The 23,194-nt window shown below is 38.2% G+C and overlaps 2 protein-coding genes and 1 non-coding gene across 3 annotated transcripts; 1 reads left to right on the top strand and 2 right to left on the bottom strand.

The window, feature by feature from the left end:
* Window positions 1–3,841: 3,841 nt before the first annotated feature.
* On the bottom strand, window positions 3,842–4,816 carry LOC133737408 (uncharacterized). The gene is made up of 4 exons (XM_062164965.1): window positions 4,628–4,816; window positions 4,304–4,548; window positions 4,045–4,215; window positions 3,842–3,953 (listed from the first exon to the last, which is right to left on the bottom strand). The coding sequence occupies exons 1-4, from the start codon at window positions 4,814–4,816 to the stop codon at window positions 3,842–3,844; spliced, it is 717 nt and encodes a 238-aa protein (XP_062020949.1).
* A 2,436-nt stretch (window positions 4,817–7,252) lies between these two features.
* On the bottom strand, window positions 7,253–7,359 carry LOC133741635 (small nucleolar RNA R71). The gene has a single exon (XR_009862068.1). It is a non-coding gene; the product is annotated as a small nucleolar RNA R71 (small nucleolar RNA).
* Window positions 7,360–18,586: 11,227 nt separating this feature from the next.
* LOC133737407 (uncharacterized) lies at window positions 18,587–21,431 on the top strand. The gene is made up of 5 exons (XM_062164964.1): window positions 18,587–18,627; window positions 19,221–20,251; window positions 20,372–20,748; window positions 20,878–20,973; window positions 21,099–21,431. The coding sequence occupies exons 1-5, from the start codon at window positions 18,587–18,589 to the stop codon at window positions 21,429–21,431; spliced, it is 1,878 nt and encodes a 625-aa protein (XP_062020948.1).
* Window positions 21,432–23,194: the final 1,763 nt, after the last annotated feature.

The following is a 23,194-nucleotide window of genomic DNA, read 5'->3' as shown; positions in this document are numbered from 1 at the left end:
ATAATTAAGTTATGCCCATATGAAATGAAAGATACGTGAAATTAAGTGATTCGAAAAATTCAAGCAATATATCCCGCACTTAAATCTATAGATTTAAATCTCTCATACGCAATTGACCTAGCCGCTCTGTGCTAGGGTTTCTCGAGGATCTTACTTAGACAAAATTTCCCAAATCTCATCTCCAGACCCATGGCAGATGCCATTGCTAGTTTAGCTGCAGCGTTCCAGTTGGCTGATTCCGCTCGGGTTGATCTAGGATCGGCGGGAGCAGCTGCTCTTCACGATGATCACTGGTATATGGTGGGGCGCTTGCTTGGTCCGAAAGCAAAATTTCCAGGGTTCAAGGGTTCTATTCCTATTATTTGGAGGATTAAGAATGGGCTTACCATTCGCGATGTTGGCAATCGTTATGTATTCCAGTTTTCTCAGGAGGCGGAAAGAAACCGGATCCTGCATGGTGGACCTTGGTTCTATAGGAATACCATGTTGATTGTGGGGGAGTATGATGGTTTCGGTGCTGTGGAGGCTGTTCCCCTTCAAACTTTGGAGACCTGGGTGGCTGTCAAGGGATTACCTCCGGCTCTGCGCAATAAGGTGGCCTTGGCGTTGATTGGATCCTCCATTGGGCGGGTCATAAAGTTTGACCAAACGGTCCTTAGCCGAAAGGAGGAAGAACAGAGGATTAGGCTTGTGTTTGATGTGAGGCGCAGGGTTAGGGTTTGGAGGGTCTTTACCTTTGCTCCCACGGTTGAACCTGAACTCGATCTAGTGTTTGAAAAGGTGAAGGGATTCTACAGAGATTGTGGGCTCTTTGATCATGATGCAACGGGTTGCGATCAGCTTCTGGTGAAGGAACGAGAAGAGTTCATGCTTCAGCCGCCGGCGGCGGCATTGGTGGATCTCTCTATTTTTTCCCCTACCTCGTCCCGGGGTTCTGGTGCTTCGATGCCCAAGGGTGTGGTGTCGTTGTCTAGTGCAGGGGCTATCGGGACTGGGAGCAATGCCATGATTATTGGTTCTAAGGAAGATTGTGGTGCTAAACTGATCGACATGGCTTCGGTGGAAGGACAGACATCGCTGCACTCTAAGGGTGTGGGAAATCCCAGCTTAGTGGCGAAAGGTATAGCGGGGCTAGATAATGCATTACTGAAGAATTGGGTGAGTACTTTTTCCTCCCCTCCTGTTATGGATGTTATGAAGAAGATGGAAATGCCTGTGGTTGTCGCTCCCTCACCTGTTATTATGGATGAGGATGTGCCTATTCAGGAGTTGGCTTCTCTGTCTGGGAAGAAACGGAAGGCATTGAATGAATCTGCTCGAACCGGGAAGCGATTCTTGGCTCTTCCAGAACCGGGACTCTCAATTGAGGATGGATTAACTTTGGCTCTGAACCATAAGCATGGTCATCTTTTGATATCTCCCAAGAAGAAGAAGATGGGAAGACCGAAGGGCAATAAGAATAAGTCCAAGCTAGCTCGGGATTTGACTCTTGATGTGAAACCCAAACGTCCGAAAAAATGGAAGACTCATAGTCAGGCTTCTGAGACTGCAGATGCCAATATCATTGAGGTGGTAGGGGTGCAAGTTGAGGAGGCTAGTCCTATTGTGGCCACGGTTTCAGTTGGAGGGGGAGTGGGCGAGGACTCACCTACTTCATTTGTTTCTATTTGATTTATTTTTAGGTCGCAAAGATCAGCTGCTTCGTTGAATTTTTTATGTTTGCTTCGGAGTTGCTAGATCTTTGTTAGAATAAAGGTGCTTAATCTTTAAAAGGTGGGTGTACTTGGGGTATGTTGGGTTCTTATTCTGCTTCTAGAATAGGTTTTTAGGGTACTCTGTAATACGGCTCTTTCTGACGGCCCCTTGGGGTGTGTCGTGTTGGTACTGCTTGCTGAAATACAATATCGGGATGACCTCTTTTTACCCAAAAAAAAGTGATTCGAAATTGTTTAAAAGTTAGGTTACATTATATTGTAAGAATTATTAGGACTTGTCTTTGTTAATTCTTTGGTTCAATAACTTGTCATACTTTTGTTGAACAAGTAATCGAGAGAATATGGTAAGTTATGTTTAAGTGCCTAGAACATATAGGAATCATAAATGTTCAGGATTGCAGACCTATTGTATTAAGGATTAATAAACTTTTCCTATAGGACATGAGTCAGGAAGCTCTTTACATTGTTGGATTAGGATTAGGAATACTTTATGGGAGGTTCCTAATCTATATATATAAGCTAGGGACTTAAGCTCTGCTCTATCAATTACAACAAGCAATTCAGATTCACTGTCTCATAGAGTGATTGCATTCAGTCTATTGATCAGAGGAGAAGCTACGAGTTCTAACAAGTTTTTTGCCTAATGGATTCATCACTATCATCTATTCCAAGTAAGTAATCCATCTAATGTATTCTTATTATTGAGCATTAATTATAAACTTAAAATAACATATATCAACACAACTAGCTGCATTGTGTATGCAGCATATATACAAACATTTTTTTTTATGCGATTTCATCACAAAGGATTGCCATGTAGGGAATAAAAAGTACCTTCATGACTTCATTGGTCTTCCACTTGCATGAGAAATTTTTTAGTGCTCCTGTCACTCCACGTGGCATATGTGACGGACCACTCTGATTGGTTCACGTCATTTTTTATTTTTTCTCTGTTAAAACATTCACTACAACGTTATCTCTATTCAAAAAGCAAATGGAAAGATTACTTCAAAAAAAAAAAAAAAAACAAAACAAATGAAAAGAACGAATAAAGTTTCGAACTGAGATCCAATTGGGAATGATCCATGCAGGCTAGGTGGAAGATAATTGGGATTTGGCCCTTTTAAAATGGATGAATACCAAGAACCTTGTCCTTTCAATTGAGAGAGTGAAGAGAATGGCAGACTTGCTTCTCTGGCTTATGTTAGGAGGAATCGAATTGAAAAAACAAAAATGAATTGGGAACATCCAACAAAAGGTGGGAGAGAACTGGGCTTTTGGGCGTTATGAAATTCCCATTGAATAATCCCAGTGGAATACATCCAATATTCAAACTACAGCCAAGCAATAAGCTCGAACTGTATGAGATTAAATGTTTTTCGAAAAGAATTATATGAGATCAGATCAATGGATGAAGCTTAATTTTGGGAAGGAGAAATTCAAGAACAATCCAGCTTTGTATAATTGCTCAAGCTTTTTTGAATCTCCCAATTTCTCTGGCAAAGTTGAAAATTCCAGCTTTGCATATAGTCAAAATGGAAGAACTTTCAGCTCTTGTTCATAATTCCAAAGTTCTTGGTTGACGGCGTTAGGTTTCGAGTTCCAACAGAAAAAGAAAATACAATCAATAATAACGTGGACCAATTAGAGTGGTCCGTCACATATGCCATGTGGAGTGATGGGAGCACTCAAAAATTTCTCTGCATGCATTGTTCAAAATTGTATAAACCATTGTTTGATTAAAAAAAAATGAAGGCTTGCTTAGTGAACTAACATTTATAATATAAAATACTAATTCAGAACTCATATGCTCTGTTTCAGTTTCAAAAACATCAAAAGAACACAAATAAGAAATGAAGAATCCCATCGGATCAATGAAAAACTAAAAAGTAGAAATGTACCTTCATCACCTCCCAATGAACTGTTTTACGATTCTTTCTTTCCTTTTGAGCATAAACATCTTAATAGCACTGCATCATGAAGAGCTCAGTAAGCTAATGATCTGATCATTAAAGAAACAACATCAATCCAATTTCAGACCATAAATAGCTTAGCAAACTATAAATTAGAAAACACTACATGTCATTTTATTCAATGTTCGAAATGAAAATTAGAGGATATAATCATTACAGCTCTACGATTTTCTTCATCCCTGTATTGATGCTAATGTTACTCAATGGGTCGAAGTAATACACCAACGCAGTAAAAGGGTTAATGGCAGCCAATAACCAATGATTCCTGCATTAAAAAATAAAGTAAATCTCTACTTTATGGTGCATGCATCTCCAAAGAAAAATAACCATGAAATGTCATACAACAATAAACATACCCTGTATTATAAGGAACAAGAATTAACTGATCTACTTGGGCAGACTCTAATCTAAGTGATAGTGCACATGATCTAGCCTCAATCTTTCCAGCTTCATTAGAGATGCATCCAGGATCCTTAAATGCATACAAGTGATCTTCATCCTTTAGTTTCAACAACAACCATAGGTGTCTACATAAAATAAAAAAAGACCAGTATAGTTTTCTCAAATCAAAAGGGCACATGCGAATTATTCATTAAACATGTAAAAATTTCTAACCTCATGTAGATAGAAATGCAAATAGTGGATATTGGCTGCATCAAACAAAATTGGATGATGTTGTTACTGTTTATGAATGTATTGTGGTCATTGTCAAACACACCATCCTCCATTGGGACCATCACTGCTGTAGATTTGTCCATTATTCTTGCCAAATGCTGTAGAAGATGCACAGACACAGGCATCTTGTATGTTGCTTGTGTGATTGGTTTTTTGCTCAAAGACTTCAAAGTGCTCCTTGAGTTCTAAATGAGAATTAAAATAACATGCAAATACTATATTTAACTTCTAGTGATGGAAATAATAGCAAGGCTTACTATATACCTCTTCATGTGACATTAAAACAAGATTTCGGGGCCAAGCAGCATGAGTACCTATAGCTTGCTTTACTGTAAATATGTCACCTAACAAATTTGGGATTAGGAGATAAGCATCTTCCTTGATAGGCACTTCAACTGAGATACGTACATTTTCTGCTCCTAGGGGCACTCCATGTATTGGCCCATCCAACATTTTTACCGTTCCCATTGCAACAATATTCTCTTTGGTGTCTACTGCTAGCTTGCATTTTGTTTCCTTAAAATAAATGAATTCAAATCATAAGCTTATATGTATTATAAGTGGATGCCACATGTAACATACTAGACCTAAGATAACTAAAATTAATAATACAAGTATAAGAATGCACAAGTCACAAAGGGCACGTACCTTTTTTCCAAATTTTGTTGTCTTTGTATTCTTTTCAATAGGAATGTATGCTGTTGATAGGTTCATAATTTCATATATTTTTATACCCTTAAATGTAGGATTCTAGGCTTAGTTCTTATCATTTTTGAGTCATTTACTTTGTGTTTGTGTTTTGTAGGTTAAATTGGAGAAAAGAAAGATTTGGAGCTTAAAGTCAAACGCGGGATTGAAAGGATGCTTGCTATCCTGATCATCCAGAATTGTCTCTACTGTGCGTCAAGTTCGCGGATTAAACTGTACCTTCTCACAAGGAATTAGCAGGCGAGCCTTATACCATTGGAAAGATACGGATGTTAGCTTTCTGAGGAATTTTACGGAAGTGGATTCGCGTTCTTGTGGAGGAAGTTATGATGGTTTAAGTGAACCTAGTTCGGGAAGGCAGATTCTGACGGATTTTCGGAATCTGACTTGTGAGGCCCAAGTCCGTTGTTCTTAGCACTTGAATGGAACAAGGCTGAACGTGTTTGACATATTTGGAGTAATTTCTTGCATTGACTTTAATAACCCTGCGTTTCTTTGGAGAGAAGAAAGCTATTCCAAGTTAAACTAGAAGACCTAAGAAGCCCAAGTCAAGTAGGGATTGGGGAGGAACGTACAAGGCAGAAAACCTAGAACGTCTAGAGACACAAGAGGCAGCATATTCCGCAGAGAATAAGGAGAAGAGAAGCTCTCACCATCGCTGGACCCGAGTTCCTCAATTCTTCCATTGTTTGTTTCATGTTTTCTTTGATTCTAGTCATGGTTTTCATAGTTATGGATTGCTAAACTTCTAAGCTAGGGCTGAGATGAAGCCCCTAGTATGACTATTCTATTTATTTAGTTGGTTTGCTATTGAATTTCTAGATTTCTATGTTAAACTCTTAATCACCGTTTCAATAGAACTTTTATTCAAAATCTTTGCTCGGGATCAATAAGACCTAGGTTTTGTTTATGAGTTATTTGGTTAGAGAACATGATGCTTGATCAATGAGTAGATGTTTTCTAGGGTGCCAAAAGATAATTCAATTTTGTGATTAACGAGTCGTGAATTGAGAATACAAGTGCTTGATCATAGTCGATATTCTTGTTTGCATGATTTCCTAGTTCTTTTGTGCTTAATGGAGTTGAACATGTTTGCTTGAACCTGATCATTAAGTGGAGTAAATTATAGTTTGGCTACTTGAGTTCTATACAGGATCAATAAGTTGGAATTCATAGGTTAGAAGAACTTTGGCATATGTCCGGGATCAATAAGGCTTATGTACGGAAATCTTTAGCATGAAATCTAGGTGTTCAATAGTTAACAACTAGAGAATCGGATGGAAGTATTAGGTGGTGGATTCAATGCTTTAGCATCTTCATAATCTGTTCTTAAACTCTAAAGAATCTCATTGCTCATTCTTGTCTTTAATTTCAGTTTTTCTTTCTTTAATTTTCTGTTTAAAACTCAATCACATCATAAAAATCAGTTTGTCTCACTTAAGTATAGCACATTTGTCGTAACAAAATTGTTTCAATCAGTCCTTGAGGGAATGACCTCGTGCTTGCACCTCTATTCTACAATTGATTCGTGCACTTGCGAGTACTAAATTAAAATTGACAACAAGTTTTTGGCGCCATTGCCGGGGACTGATTTAATTCAATTTGATTTGTCAGTTGTGCCATACTTAATTTTTGTATAGTTTTTTTCTTTTCTTTTACTTATTTTTTTTGTTTGTTTTCTTGTAGGTTTGAATTTTGTTTATGCAAGACCAGACTTTAGATCTCATTGTATACGATCCGGAGATTGAACGAACTCGTAGAAGACTTTTAAGGCAAGCAAGAACTCAATTACAAGTTGCGGTTCCAATGGCAGAAAATGAAACAAAAGCATTGAAGGAGTTCACGGCTCCTACTGCACTCACAACATCATCTTGTATTGTTGTAGCTCCCATTCCTACAGGAGTGCGTTTTGAGATTAGACCAGCAACAATCCAGAGCTTGCCTAACTTTTATGGGAAGAAAAATGAAGATCCTTATCTCCATGTGGAGTAATTCAAAGACATATGTGGAACTTTTCGGTATGAGATATCAGATGAGCAGATCCGTTTAAGGCTTTTTCCTTTTTCATTGAAAGACAAAGCAAGAAAGTGGCTAAGCTCTCTTCCCCCTGGTTCCATCAATACTTGGGATGATTTGGTTAAAAAGTTCTTGTTGAAATTCTTCCCAGCTAAGAAAACCAATGCTCTCCAAGCAGAAATTTTTGTCTTCTCCCAACCTGAGGGAGAACCTTTTTATGAGAGTTGGGAGCGTTATAAGGATTTGTTCTTGAAGTGTCCTCACCATGGATTTTCTAAACCCCAAAAGGCTCAATTTTTCTACAGAGGGTTGAACTCCCAAAGTAGAAGTATGGTGGATGCTACAGTTGGTGGAAGCTTGATGGGAAAGACAGAAGAAGAGGCAATTCAAGCTTTTGAGACTATATGTGAAAATTCGCAGCAATATGATCCTTACACATCAGTGCCCAAAAGAGGAGGACTATATGAGGTTAGTGCAAACACTAAGTTGGAAGAGCAAGTTGCAGCCTTGGCAAGACAAATGAAGAGCCTTACTCCTCTGTTAAATAAGGCTGCAAGGGAGACATGTGCTTTGTGTTCAAGTATTGCACATACCACAGAGGCTTGTCCCGAAAATTTCTTCCAAGATGAGCAAGTCAACATGGTGAATAATTATAGAAGGCCTGTGAATGATCCTTTTTCAAATACTTATAATCCAGGTTGGAGGCAACATCCAAATTTCTCTTATAGCAATAATAATCAAGTGCAGATGCCAAGGAATCCTCCCATGCAAAATTATCAAGGGCCAATTGAACAAAAGAAACCATCTCTTGAAGAAACCATGCAGCAACTTGCACAAAATCAGATGGAATTTCAAAAGGCCAATGCTCAGATGCTTCAAGCTATTCAAGAGACCAAGAAAGAGCAGCAAGTTCAATCTCAAGCTATTTCTAAGCTAGAAGTTCAAGTTGGTCAGATTGCCACTGCCTTGAATGAGAGAGAACAAGGGTGTTTACCTAGCCAAACTCTTGCTAATCCAAGGGGTCAATTTGAGAAACATGAGCCTATGAAAGCTGTGATCACGTTGAGGAGTGGAAAAGAAGTTGATATTAAAGTTCGTAGTCCAAGAGATAAAGAAGAAGTCGAGCAAAAAGAAGAATTTGAACAGGGGATTGATGAGTCTGTTGCTGTCCCAGAAATTAATGAATCAGCAGAGAAGGATTCTGCAGGAGGATTGAAGCTGCAACAGCAATCCCGAAAACGAACTGATTCAAACCCAGCGACTTCTAGCACCCCAGAAATGACTTTAAGGCCTACTGCAGAGTCTCAATTTGTTCCTCAACCTCCATATCCACAGTTGCTTCAGAAGCCAAAGAAAGATAGGCACTTGACCGAGATTATGGAACTATTTCGCAAGGTGCAAATTAATATTCCTTTGCTTGATGCCATTAAACAAATCCCAGCTTATGAGAAGTTTTTGAAGGAGTTATGCACTAATAAGAGAAAATTTGAAGATCATGAGAAGGTGTTGTTGTCAGAAGAGGTCAGTGCCGTAATTCAAAGAAGACTCCCTCCAAAGTTGAAGGATCCAGGAAGCTTTACAATCCCTTGCACAATTGGTGACCATTATTTTGAGCGTGCTTTGATGGACTTGGGTGCCAGCGTTAACCTGATGCCGCACTCTCTATATTTGAAATTAAAGCTTGGTGACCTGCAACCAACATCAATCACCTTGCAATTTGCAGACCGATCAGTCAAGAGGCCAAAGGGAATTGTTGAAGATGTGTTAGTGAAGGTTGATAAGTTCATATTGCTTGCAGATTTTGTCATTCTTGAAACTGAACCAGATGCTTATTCAAGTGAGGATGTACCAATCATTTTGGGTCGTGCATTTATGGCTACTGTTGATACCATAATTAAAGTAAAAGATGGACTTCTATCTATGACAGTTGGTGACATGTCAGTGGAGTACAAGATTTTTGAAGCGGGTCGACATCTCTCTGATGATGGTAAATGCTTTATGGTTGATTCTATTTCTCCTATTACTCATGAATCTTTTGTTTTGAATTCATCTCAAGATCCCCTTGAAGTATGCTTGACACAATCTGGAATGGATTTTGATGCCAAGAAAGAGGTTGATGAGTTAGAGAAGCTTCTTAATGCTGCACCGGTTTTTGAATCAAGAAAGTGGAACCAATTTGAGTCTTTACCTCTGTCCACAAGTAAAGTTGTGCCTTCCATTCAGCAAGCACCAAAGTTAGAGCTCAAGCCACTGCCATCACACTTGAAATATGTATTTTGGGGTGAAAGTGAGACACTTCCAGTGATTATTGCTTCGGACCTTTGTGAAGAAGATGAAAAGAAGTTGTTGCAAGTTCTTCAAGCTCACAAAACAGCGATTGGATGGACAATTGCAGATATTAAAGGTATAAGTCCTACAATGTGTATGCACCGAATCCATCTTGAAGACAATATGAAGCCAACACGTGATGCACAAAGGCGTTTGAATCCACCAATGAAAGAAGTTGTGCGTGCTGAAATTTTGAAGCTCCTCGATGTTGGAGTTATATATCCAATTTCAGATAGCCAATGGGTTAGCCCAGTTCAAGTGGTGCCTAAGAAGTCGGGAATAACCGTTGTGAAGAATGAAAAAGATGAATTAGTGCCTACAAGAATGACTACGGGTTGGAGAGTGTGTATTGATTACCGAAAGCTCAACAGTGCCACACGCAAAGACCACTTTCCATTACCTTTCATTGATCAAATGCTCGAGCGATTGGCGGGTCATAGTTATTATTGTTTCCTTGATGGCTATTTAGGATATAATCAAATTCCTATTGCACCAGAGGACCAAGAAAAGACTACATTTACTTGCCCTTTTGGTATTTTCGCTTACCGGAGAATGCCTTTTGGATTGTGTAATGCACCGTACGTCTACCTTCCAACGGTGTATGATGAGTATTTTCTCCGACATGGTGGAGCGATTTATTGAGGTATTTATGGACGACTTCTCTGTTTTTGGTTCTTCTTTTGATGATTGTTTGCTTCATTTAGCTCTAGTGCTCAAAAGATGTCAAGAAACCAATCTTGTGCTCAATTGGGAGAAGTGCCATTTTATGGTCAAGCAAGGTATTGTGTTGGGACATATTGTTTCAAGCAAAGGCATTGAAGTTGACAAGGCAAAAGTGGATTTAATTACCAATCTTCCTCCACCAACAACAGTAAAGGGAGTGCGTTCTTTCCTTGGCCACGCTGGATTTTATCGGCGTTTCATGAAGGATTTTAGCAAAATTGCAGGACCCTTGAGCAATTTATTAGCAAAAGATGCAGAATTTGTGTTTAATGAAGCATGTCTAGAGGCGTTTAACAAGCTCAAGGCCCTCCTAACTTCAGCTCCTATCATAAAGCCTCCGGATTGGAACTTACCGTTTGAATTAATGTGTGATGCATCGGATTATGCGGTGGGTGCAGTTTTGGGGCAGCGTATAGAGAGGCTTCCTCATGCTATTTATTATGCTTCAAAGACTCTAAATGATGCTCAGCTTAACTATTCTACCACTGAGAAAGAGTTGCTTGCGGTTGTGTTTGCTCTAGACAAGTTCAGGTCTTATTTGATTGGTTCCAAAGTAATTGTCTACACTGATCATGCTGCCCTTAAATATTTACTTGCCAAGAAAGATGCCAAGCCTCGGCTAATCCGTTGGGTTCTCTTACTTCAAGAATTTGATTTGGAGATAAAAGATAAAAAAGGAAGTGAGAATGTAGTTGCAGACCACTTGAGTAGATTGGTGCATGAAGATGATGAAGTGGACTGCCTTCCTTTGAATGAAAATTTCCCTGATGAACAATTGTTTATGGTACGTGATTCTCCTCCTTGGTTTGCTCATATTGTGAACTTTATTGTTACTAAAAAAATTCCAGATCATTGGAGCAAGCAAGAGAGGGAGAAATTTCTTTCTAAAGCGAAGCATTATATTTGGGATGAACCATATTTATTCAAATATTGCCCAGATCAATTGGTTAGAAGATGTGTACCAGAAAGTGAGTTTCAAAGCATTCTTCGTTTCTGCCATAGTTTTGCTTGTGGCGGGCATTTTGGAGCCAAGAAAACAGCAGCTAAAGTTCTTCAAAGTGGCTTTTATTGACAACATTATTCAAGGATTCTTTTGAATTTTGTTCTTCATGTGATCGCTGCCAACGAATGGGTAATATCTCTAAACGTGACATGATGCCTTTGAGTAATATTTTGGTGGTTGAATTATTTGATGTTTGGGGAATAGACTTCATGGGACCTTTCCCTCAATCTTTTGGCAATCTCTACATATTGGTGGCAGTGGATTATGTATCAAAGTGGGTTGAAGCAATTGCTTGCAAGACTAATGATCACAAGGTGGTACTCTCCTTTCTCAAAGACAATATTTTTGCTCGTTTTGGCACTCCTAGAGCCATTATAAGCGATGGAGGACTACACTTTTGCAACAAGCCATTCGCATCACTTATGAAGAAGTATTCCATCACTCACAAAGTGGCTACACCTTACCACCCTCAAACTAGTGGTCAAGTTGAGATTTCCAACCGGGAAATTAAAAATATTTTGGAGAAAACAGTTCGCCCGGATAGAAAAGATTGGTCTCAACGTTTGAATGATGCTCTATGGGCGTATAGGACAGCCTATAAAACTCCAATTGGCATGTCGCCATATCGCTTAGTTTTTGGGAAGGCTTGTCATCTTCCGGTGGAGTTGGAGCACCGAGCATATTGGGCAATCAAGCACTACAATTTTGACATGAATGCAGCCGGTGAACAGAGAGCATTGCAGCTGAATGAGATGGAGGAAATTCGTAATGAGTCTTATGAGAATGCAAAAATTTACAAGGAGCGCACCAAGAGGTTTCATGATAAAGTCATTCGTCAAAAGACATTCGAACCAAACCAAAAGGTGCTGCTATATAACTCTCGACTGAGACTCTTTCCAGGGAAGTTGAAATCTCGGTGGATGGGTCCTTTTCTGGTCACAAAGGTGTTTCCCCATGGAGCAATTGAAATTAAGAATTTGAGGAACAACTCTATATTCAAAGTGAATGGTCAACGTCTCAAACCTTACTTGGAGACATCTTTTGACACCAATGAGCATCATGTTTCCTTCACTGATCCTCCACATGAATGAGCTTAAACTTGGTCTGGCTGAAGACATAAAACTTAGCGCTTGTTGGGAGGCAACCCAATGATTCTTGGAAGAAAGAGGCTTCTAATCGTGTTCACATCTGCTACCTTCATACCAGGGACGTTTCCTAACTCTTTTCTTCTCTTTTAGTAGTTCTTTTTCATCCATTAGTTGTTTTGGTCGTGTTCTGTCCCCTTACTGTTATTGCTGTACTGCTGTTTTATATTCGGGGATTGCAGTCTGCACTTCAATCCTGGTGCTGATTTGTTCTTCACATTGCGGACAATGCTCAATTTAAGTTTGGGGGTGGGATTTCATATTTTTATTTTATTTTAGGTCCGTGTTCGGTGTTTTGTTTTACCTTATTCTAAAAAAAAAAAGAAAAAAAAAAGAAAGAAGATAATAATAAATAAAAAATTTGTGTTTTTCATTGGGTTTTTAGTTTTGTTGGTTAGTCTAAGTCTTAGGGTTCTTTCAAATACTATGATGAGCATGAATTTCTAACGGATAATATTATGGTCTTAAGATGATAGCAAGCATGTATTGATTCATGATTTTAAGTAATTGTTAATAGATTTTTATGACCATTGTGCTCAGCTTGTCTTGCATTGATGGTTAGATTGGTGTTATGATTGAAATTTGATTGATGCATGCTAGGATGAGTTAATCTTGATTTTAACCCTTGTGAGAATTTGAGCCTATATATGTGCTTTTCTTTTCTGAGTGAATTAGAATAGATCATCCTATTTTCTTGACGTGAATTTTGCATGGTCTCATCTTTTATTCATCTTGGTTGAGACTCGGATTTGGCGTGCATATTTTATACAAGGACAAATGCTAGAACTTACCCCAAAGCCTCTTGAAGCGTATGGTTGAATTGCATGATGGATGGGAAAGGATAAAGACACTAGGATTACCCACCATAGCCAAATAAAGCCTGTGTCCATTTATGCACACAAGTTGTGCAACCCCCTAGAGAAACCCCCTTGAGCCTACATTAGGCCTTTTCTTTTGTCAACCACAAATTCCTTACCCGTTAACCTAGTATAGTTATATATTTACCCTATTCTAAGGAGTTAGTGGAGCACAAATTCTTAAAGATTCATTATAGTTCAAGGTATTTTTGTAAGCAAGTATGGGGGAGTGTTATTGTAAATGTCGATCCAAGGAAGAAGAAAAAATATTGTTGGCTATTGAAAAAAAAAAAAATATTCCCGAGAAAGAAAAAATCAAACGTGCGAAAAAAATAGAAGAATTTCCTTGGATTCGATAAGTTGTTTTATTGTATTGTGGTGATTAGAATGAAACAAAGACCCAAAAAGATGACATCCGGCCTTACGAAAAATGTCTTGCTTCATGTGTTTCGAGTTTTATTGCCTTGAGGAAATTCATTGAAGTTCTTATCTCTCTACATTATCATCTTAGTGCTCCACTAAAGTTCTTAGGGTCTTTGTGATTTCTCTATCCTTTCTTTCTTGAAACTTACACCCATAGCCCCATTACAACCCTAAATAAAGACCTCTTTGATCTTTGAAGTTATGCATTCGATTTGTGGAGACTTGTGCAGAGGGGTGAGCATATGGTGTCACTGGCCTTTCATCTGAGTTTTGGCATTCCTTTAATGAGATCATAACTAAAAAAAATATTTTCAGAAAGGGAAAAACTCACAAACAGTACCTGAACTTCAAGCCACTAATAACTTTCGTACCTCAAGTTCAAAAAATATCAGATTGGTACCTGAACTTCTGACCCCGACCCAATATCAGTATCTGGGAACAGTAAAATCGTTAATGGAGTTAATTTTTGAAGGGTAAATCTGTCATTTCACTGTTCATCATCTCCAAAACTCTCCCCTCTCTCTGTGCAAACCCAGATTTTTCATTATCTTCTTCATACCTCACACACACAAACCCAAATCGACCAAAGGAGAGGTGAAAGGTGAGAGGTGAGAGGAGTTGGTGGTGGATGGGACGGTGGCTATTGAAGAAGTGAAAGGTTGGTTGATAGTGGTGATGAGGTATGAAGAAGAAGAAGAAGAAATCTGGTATTGCAGAGAGAGGGGAGAGTTTTGGAGATGATGAATAGTGAAATGACAGATTTACCCTTCAAAAATTAACCCTGTTAACGATTTTACTGTTCCCAGGTACTGATATTGGGTCGGGGTCAGAAGTTCAGGTACCAATCTGATATTTTTTGAACTTGAGGTACGAAAGTTATTAGTGGTCGATAGGTCAGATACTGTTTGTGAGATTTTCCCTTTCAGAAAAAGCTTTTCTTTCTTGTTTTCATATGTGAGCTATTTGTTTGCCTTTATACATCATTCGTCTCACATATAATTTGAGTGAAGATGGAAGCTTATACCATAGTCAGAAAATCGTGAGTGAAAAGAAATTGAGTGCATCCTTGTGAGAAATTGAGTTGACACTTGTTTGAAACATGAGGAAGTTGGGTTTCTTTTGTCGCATTGGTTTGATTGTCCTTGCACTAAATTTTGAGCATGATGGTCATCAAAATAGATTAGCTTTTAAGTGAAGTTGTGAATTTGATATTGTGATTGCTTGAATCTTGACTGACCATACTTGTGGGCAATATAAGTTCTCTGAGATGTTTGGAAGACATTAGGTCCGTGCTTGAGTCATATTTATTTTTCTTTTCTTGTTTGCTCGAGGACTAGCAAAATCTAAGTTTGGGGGTATTTGATAGGTTCATAATTTCATATATTTTTATACCCTTAAATGTAGGATTCTAGGCTTAGTTCTTATCATTTTTGAGTCATTTACTTTGTGTTTGTGTTTTGTAGGTTAAATTGGAGAAAAGAAAGATTGGGAGCTTAAAGTCAAACGCGGGATTGAAAGGATGCTTGCTATCCTGATCGTCCAGAATTGTCTCTACTGTGCGTCAAGTTCGCGGATTAAACTGTACCTTCTCACAAGGAATTAGCAGGCGAGCCTTATACCATTGGAAAGATACGGATGTTAGCTTTCTGAGGAATTTTACGGAAGTGGATTCGCGTTCTTGTGGAGGAAGTTATGATGGTTTAAGTGAACCTAGTTCGGGAAGGCAGATTCTGACGGATTTTCGGAATCTGACTTGTGAGGCCCAAGTCCGTTGTTCTTAGCACTTGAATGGAACAAGGCTGAACGTGTTTGACATATTTGGAGTAATTTCTTGCATTGACTTTAATAACCCTGTGTTTCTTTGGAGAGAAGAAAGATATTCCAAGTTGGACTAGAAGACCTAAGAAGCCCAAGTCAAGTAGGGATTGGGGAGGAACGTACAAGGCAGAAAACCTAGAACGTCTAGAGACACAAGAGGCAGCATATTCCGCAGAGAATAAGGAGAAGAGAAGCTCTCACCATCGCTGGACCCGAGTTCCTCAATTCTTCCATTGTTTGTTTCATGTTTTCTTTGATTCTAGTCATGGTTTTCATAGTTATGGATTGCTAAACTTCTAAGCTAGGGCTGAGATGAAGCCCCTAGTATGACTATTCTATTTATTTAGTTGGTTTGCTATTGAATTTCTAGATTTCTATGTTAAACTCTTAATCACCGTTTCAATAGAACTTTTATTCAAAATCTTTGCTCGGGATCAATAAGACCTAGGTTTTGTTTATGAGTTATTTGGTTAGAGAACATGATGCTTGATCAATGAGTAGATGTTTTCTAGGGTGCCAAAAGATAATTCAATTTTGTGATTAACGAGTCGTGAATTGAGAATACAAGTGCTTGATCATAGTCGATATTCTTGTTTGCATGATTTCCTAGTTCTTTTGTGCTTAATGGAGTTGAACATGTTTGCTTGAACCTGATCATTAAGTGGAGTAAATTATAGTTTGGCTACTTGAGTTCTATACAGGATCAATAAGTTGAAATTCATAGGTTAGAAGAACTTTGGCATATGTCCGGGATCAATAAGGCTTATGTACGGAAATCTTTAGCATGAAATCTAGGTGTTCAATAGTTAACAACTAGAGAATCGGATGGAAGTATTAGGTGGTGGATTCAATGTTTTAGCATCTTCATAATCTGTTCTTAAACTCTAAAGAATCTCATTGCTCATTCTTGTCTTTAATTTCAGTTTTTCTTTCTTTAATTTTCTGTTTAAAACTCAATCACATCATAAAAATCAGTTTGTCTCACTTAAGTATAGCACATTTGTCGTAACAAAATTGTTTCAATCAGTCCTTGAGGGAATGACCTCGTGCTTGCGCCTCTATTCTACAATTGATTGTTGCACTTGCGAGTACTAAATTAAAATTGACAACAGCTGTCTCTGCTGAAGTTATCAGATTGTCATCTTCCAATGCAGCATTCGAGTTAATTATTCCCCATCGTATTGTTGTTTTGCCTTCCATAGAAATATATAAAATGTCAAAAAGATTAGTTCAGTAAAAGCTAAATAAATTATGAAAATTTATGTACCTTCTTGCTCTCCCTACTGCTGTCAATTGGAGATGGAATATCATCCACTTTTCGAACCTTTTGTGCAGTAGTTTTTTTCTCAAATTCTTTCTTGGATGCCATCCTAGATACCTCCTCCTTAGAAGACTCATTTTTCTCCTCGTCCACTGAGCAACTAGCTTTTTTAGATGCATTAATAGATCTGAACATCTCTCACATTATGCTTAGTTTAGCTGGATCCAACTTATCAGGATCCAATAATAAAGCAAACATGTTGATCTAGTTTTGCATCAATTCCAACTGGTGTTCCAACATTTCTGTCTTGGTTGCGGGCTTATACCTAGATGTATTGAAGTATACCTTGTGTGTAACAAATGCTCCAACACCTCTTACACGGCTTGATTGTTTAGGCGTCTCCAAAGTTTGTGTCAAAATGTCGTTCCTACCAACATCGGACACAATTCCCTCTTGAACTTCTTTCGTTAAAGCATCCTACGATAGATTACAAACATCAATGAATACTAAAATATGACAAATGAAGTAACCATGTACATCTAAGATTAAAGGTGGTTAAGGTCTAATAAATATCAACTCACAATTTTCTCAGCACGTTGTTTGGTTGTCTCACTTAAATAGTTACCCTCTTTATCAACACTCCCTTTCTTCCATAAGATGGCTTTATCAATATCTTCTTCAGTCCTTAATTCCTGTTTCTGTTTACAAAAACATGTAATTATATCATATGCACATAAATGTATATTAACAAATGACTCCACAAAAGCATGTGCTTACTAGTTCCTCTTCCAAATTAGCATAACCTTTCCTGGACATTCGATGGTCATACTCATGCAAAGCTCCTCTATTTGAGTGATCCTCATGTTTTTCCTATTACCATAAACCAAACGATGTGAGATTTTAACAGTCAGTTTTCTTAACAATGACTCATCAGTACAAAACATTAAGTAACATAAATTTTTGTAAAGCTAATGTTAAACAAAAGATGTGGCCTACCAAAAATTCAGGAGTTAATCGAGATTTCACAAAAGCTTCCCACTGAGGTTGAGTAATGAACTCATATTCTTCAGGTTTTATCTTTAGGAGGCTCCGTCGATCTTTATACCTTAATATATATTTTGTTGTTAAAGTGCTCTTGAATGATTTCCATTTCCTTCCTGCACTACTCAAGACATCTTTCTTGCTTCTTGGATCCACAATGAATGATTTCTAGAAATATGCAATAAAACAGCAACAACTCATTATCGAAATTTATTCAAAGTACAAAAAAAAAATATGAGGAAAAAGGTTTACTAACATAAAGTCATACCTGAACCATACTCCATATCATTTGTTTAAGTGAATCCTTAGGCCAAGTATCATATGTGATTGGGATAGTAGTTCGAGCCATTACCCCAATGAAAGTAGCTCATGAGTGAAAAAAAAAAAGGACCTAAATTACATACGATGAGTAATTGTATTTAACAAAACGTGAAGGGGAAATAATATAAGGGGAAATGATCATTTACCCATTTTTGGGGCTAATTAACCCCAATTACCCAATCACTCTAAGTGATTGACTACTTAATCAACAAGTTACACTTTTTAACCCCATTTACCCATCTTTTCAAAACGGGCCTACTTTTTCTCTGAATTGCTGCCGATTTTGCCCTTTTATAACTGACATCTTTCAAATTCTTAACAGTAACGAGATTTAGGGAGAGAATCTCTCAGTTTTTAGAGAGAGAGATGATCTTCTTTATTTCCTCAGTGATGATCGGCTAATTTCCAGAGAGTGAAGCTCGCCTGTTTTGAAAGATTGAAGCTCTCACTTTTTCGGAGAGAGGAAGGAGCTGTGCGTTTTTCATTGTAGCCCTGCGTTTTCTGGAGTCAGAAGCTCTGCGATTTCTTTTGTCAGAAGACCTGCGATTTGATAGTGGGAAGATCTGTTGCGATTATCACATGCAGCGAGATGGAGTTCCTCTTTCTGTTCCTCCATTGCGGTTAGCTTCTTCTTCTATCTGTTATTGTTTTATGTTTATCTCTATTTGAACTTCTAGGTCTTTTCTGTGTACGATTTGGTTTATTTGCTCTTTTTTGTGTGCCGTCTTGTTATTTCTGTATATCTGTGTTATCTTCGTTCTGGTTTTTCTCCTCTGAGATTCGTCTTAGTTTTGAGCTGGTTCTGTGGTGTTTTGTCATTTTCACTATATTATGGGGGTCCAATAATGTGTCTACTGGGGGCCAGTAATGTGTTCTAATTATTACTCAGATTCTAGATTTGTAACTTAATGATCTTTTATTTTCTTTGAAGTGCTATTTGTTACATTTTTGGATGAGTTTTGGTAGTTTTTATTACTGTATTGGGTCCCAATAATGTGCGTATTGGGGGGCAGTAATTTCTATTTTCTGTTATCAACCTTCTCTATTTGTTGTCTATAGAGACTTTTATATAGTTTAAGAGTAATTTGTTAATCCTTCTGATGTATATTGGTAGTTCAATTTAAATTATTGGGGGCAATAATGTCTCTATTGGGAGCCAATAATGTGAGTATTTGGGGCCAATAATAGTTTTGTTCTATTATTTTCTTTTCAGGATTCTGCCTGAGCCCCTGGTTGCTAGGTGCATTTATTCTGGCAAAGGTTATATGATTCCTCTGAATCATTGTATGAGCTTTTCTGACTTGTATGAAGACGTTTTCCGTACGTTCCAGTTTTTGCCAAGAGATGTTATTGAGCTTCAGTATTCACTACCGGGGTGTGAAATATGTTTTCTTTGTTCCGATCGTGATTTCCAGATGCTGTTCTACGGTGCTAGAATACATAAGTTAGAATGTGTTGAGATTTCTGTTTTAAAGATTGGTGGAAGTTGCAGCAATACGTGTTCAGTGGATATTCGTTCGGGAGGTGTGGATGAGGATGATTATTTGGGGGATGCATTTAGGATTGAAGTTCACAAGTCGTATTTGTCTAATGAGTGGAGTTCCTATATTGATCATGTTGGGGATAAGTTTCATGATGCAGCTGATCTCCGTGAGAAACTCAGGAAGTATGCAATTGTAGTTGGTTTCAAGTTTGTGTTTTTGAGAAACGATTTGGACCGTATTCATGTGGTTTGTTCAAATGTTGGAACCGAAGGCTGTGATTGGCGTCTTCGCGCTCTTTCATCATCTCAAAGTGGTTGCCTTTATATAACAGAGTTGAATAATATTCACGCTTGTAAAGGTGTAGTTAGGACTCAAAAGCACAAGCTTCTGGGATCCAAGGTTGTGAAGACTTGCATTGCTGCTGATGTTAGCTACAATCTTTCCCTGAAGCCAAGGGAAATTATGAGTAAATTCAAATCAACTTATGGTTTTGATATTACCTACAAGGTTGCCTTGAAAGCGAAGCAAAGGGCTACGGAAGCGATTTATGGTTCTGATGCAGATTCATTCAGCAAGTTATCTTGGTATAAGGAAGCCGTTTTGGAGAGTAATCCGGGCTCTTCTTTTGTCTTGGAAGTTGACCCATCCGCTAATCGTTTTCATAGGCTTTTCGTATCATATGGAGGTTGTATTGAAGGATTCCAATTATGTTTACCTGTGTTGTATGTTGATGGAACGTTTGGTAAAAGCATTTACAAGGGTCAGATTCTTTCTGCAACTAGAAGGAATGGAATCAAGGTAACTCCTTATTTTATTGCCCCCCAATAATTTGTTTATTGTGTACTAGTAGTCTGACATTTTTGTTCTCTGGTATGTGCAGGTTTCTACCCTCTAGCCATATGTTTTTGTGATTCTGAGACAGAAGCAAATTGGTCATTCTTTCTCAATCATTTGAAGAGTTTACTGGAACCTCAAGGAAGAGTCATCACATTTATTAGTGATCGGGGTACCGGTCTTTTGAGTGCTTTTGATAGGGTATTTCCTGGACATCCTCACCTGTTTTGTTACAAGCAACTGGTGGCTAACCTTGCCGGTAAATATAGGGGTAAAGGTAATTCTGTCGTGATAGAAGATGTTAAGCAGAATTTTTTTAAGGTTGCATATTCCTCCACCGAGAAGAAATACCGTTTCAATTTGCATAAACTTAGAGAAGTTGGAGGTGCCGAGATTATTGACCCTTTTCTTGCTGAAATTCCAGTCAAACATTGGTGCCGTGCATTTTATACAGGCCACCAATATGGAATAATGGCCAATGGGATTGCAGAATCATTTAACTCTTGGATTTGACTTGAACGTTTGATGTCGGTATATTGTATGTTGGATCAGACCAGAATTAAGCAAATGGAGCAGATGGGTGAGAGGAGGGATGAGGCACAACATTGGACGACAGAACTAACTCCCAAAATGGAGGAAAGGTTGAAGGTGCAGATGGAGAAATCTTGTCGTTTCAGTGTCCATTATTCTAGCCCTGGGTTTATGAGGTTCGATCTGACTTTTCTTATGTAGTCAACATTGCTGAGCATTCATGTTCATGCGTTAAATGGCAGATCAATTGTTTTCCTTGTCCTCACGGCCTTGCTGCAATACAAGCTGCCTTGGAGAATGTCTATGATTATATTGATAAGTATTTTCATGTTGATATGTTCAAGAAGAGCTACAGTTTTCCTATCCGGCCGATAACCAATGTTGATATGTCTTCTTCTGAATCTGCTACTGACTGTATATTACCTCCCCTTGCAAAGAGGCCACCCGGGAGGCATAGGGTTAAGCGGTTCAAGTCGGTTGGAGAGGTGGAAAAGAAGCTGATTCGTTGTGGCCGTTGCGGCAAAAAGGGCACTCATAACAAGTTGAGCTGCACAGAACCTCTTGTTCAGCAATAGTATATGTTATTGGGTCCCAATAGACAGATTATTGCCCCTCAATAATAAATGATTATTGGACAACATTAAACCAGCAAGTAATTGGAAACCTACCAAAACAGTTGTAACCTAATTTACTACCCAAATTTGATACATGTGACCATCTTCCTATCTATTATTTTGATCCATTAATAATATTATGACCCCCCACTAAACCCGATTATTGGTGAACAACCATTTCATCATGTTTTTGATTCGACGATGTTTACCTACATAAACTAACTTAAAGCCCAAAGTCCACCTTCTGACCAAATTTGTGAAGATTATTGGGTGGCAATAATCCTGATTATTTGATTGCATGATTCTAATAGCTGCTTTTTAGAAACGACCTGTTATAAATTGAATGTAACAGAGGTACATTACATCATCCAATACTGCTTTTAAATTGACCATAATTTCAAAATATGTTGAACTGCCCAAGTATTTACAATCCCTGCTTTTGAAATTCAAAAATTCAATTGCTACATATGTTATCTGGGATTTGGGGCTTCACTTTCTTCCGCAGTTCAGCTGCATTATTCTCTCTAGTAGTCTTTTTCTCATGTTGTCCCCTCCTTCCTTGCTTGGTTCTACGCCATTCACTATGCTCTCCATGAAATGGAGCATAAATGGTGCGCAATCAGCACTGTATTGAATAAGTAAAGTCATGTTCAATTTATTTGTTTGCAATTAACACATATTTCATGTTTTGCAACTTTAAGATGTAGTCAAACTGTGTGGTTGAGGTACTTACGATGTTGTGTTCTGCTGCGGGCAGTCGAAGTCTTCATAGAGTTCATAGTCTGTCTCCACAATGTTGTTCTTCAATATCCAGTTCCTGGTTTCTTTTTCATCCTCAGTCATTGCCTCTTCAACTATAATCAGGTTTTCTTTTTCGTCTTCTCCTTTGCATTTTTCTCTCGTGACATCTGGATCTTGGCTGTCACCGGGGAACCTTAACTTTGTCAAGTTCACAACATGTATGAACTTCTTGATGTTCCTCACCTGTTTTTTTTTTTTGCAGATTTAAATTGTTAGTTTTGGAAATTAATCCTCAACTGTATGTAAACGAACTTGTAAGCAGTGTTTGGCTCATACCACTCTTGATGCATTCAGGTGGTACTTCTCCTCATTTGTGAATTCATAAATTGGGGGCTTCAAGGAATTCATGTGAGTGAAGCATCTCCTTACATTGTCGATTACCAGCAAACTGTAGTGCATGCTTGTGCTGTGGTGAATTGGTACAAGCACCTTTGGGAAACGGAAGATAGACCACAGTGGTTCCATCAACATTGTTTCGACACCACACTCGAACGGTCTGGTATCCTCACCTGCTTCCTTCCTCAGCTCATGATTTATCGCATAGTACTGTGTATACAACATAAACAAGTTAATACAAGTTTACTTCCGAAACATGTAATGTTGATAAACCCTTTTTTGGGGCAATAATACTTCTACTACCCCCCAATAGACCATCATAAAACACTTTATTCACAGTCAATTATCTCCATTCAACAGATCAGTGTCCAAAGACATGAAATAAACGATGTATAACCCAGAATCAAAACATTATCCGGGGGCAATAATTTGTCTATTGCCCCCCAATAATCCACCAATATAACGCTCCATACAGTCATTTCACAGTCTACTTACATTAAATAGACAAAAAACTCCATTTGATTTGTTTTGATTACTTACCGCTGCTTCTATACTGAGAAATCCCACTTTAGCTTTTAGCTTTCCGG

The sequence above is a fragment of the Rosa rugosa genome, chromosome 3, assembly GCF_958449725.1.
Source record: "Rosa rugosa chromosome 3, drRosRugo1.1, whole genome shotgun sequence".
In the NCBI taxonomy this organism is placed as follows: domain Eukaryota; kingdom Viridiplantae; phylum Streptophyta; class Magnoliopsida; order Rosales; family Rosaceae; genus Rosa; species Rosa rugosa.
Note: the sequence above shows the minus strand (reverse complement) of the source record. Positions and strands in the feature narration are given on the sequence as shown.

Excerpts from the sequence above, each read along its gene's own strand:
- LOC133737408 (XM_062164965.1), bottom strand. The coding sequence starts at position 4,816 with ATGTTGGATGGGCCAATACATGGAGTGCCCCTAGGAGCAGAAAATGTA. Across the intron at positions 4,549-4,627 it reads TTTTAATGTCACATGAAGAG|AACTCAAGGAGCACTTTGAA; the intron begins GTATATAGTAAG and ends ATTCTCATTTAG. Across the intron at positions 4,216-4,303 it reads TGCATTTCTATCTACATGAG|ACACCTATGGTTGTTGTTGA; the intron begins GTTAGAAATTTT and ends TATTTTATGTAG.
- LOC133737407 (XM_062164964.1), top strand. The coding sequence starts at position 18,587 with ATGCAGCGAGATGGAGTTCCTCTTTCTGTTCCTCCATTGCG. Across the intron at positions 20,252-20,371 it reads TGGTAAAAGCATTTACAAGG|GTTTCTACCCTCTAGCCATA; the intron begins GTCAGATTCTTT and ends TGGTATGTGCAG. Across the intron at positions 20,974-21,098 it reads AAATGGAGGAAAGGTTGAAG|ATCAATTGTTTTCCTTGTCC; the intron begins GTGCAGATGGAG and ends GTTAAATGGCAG.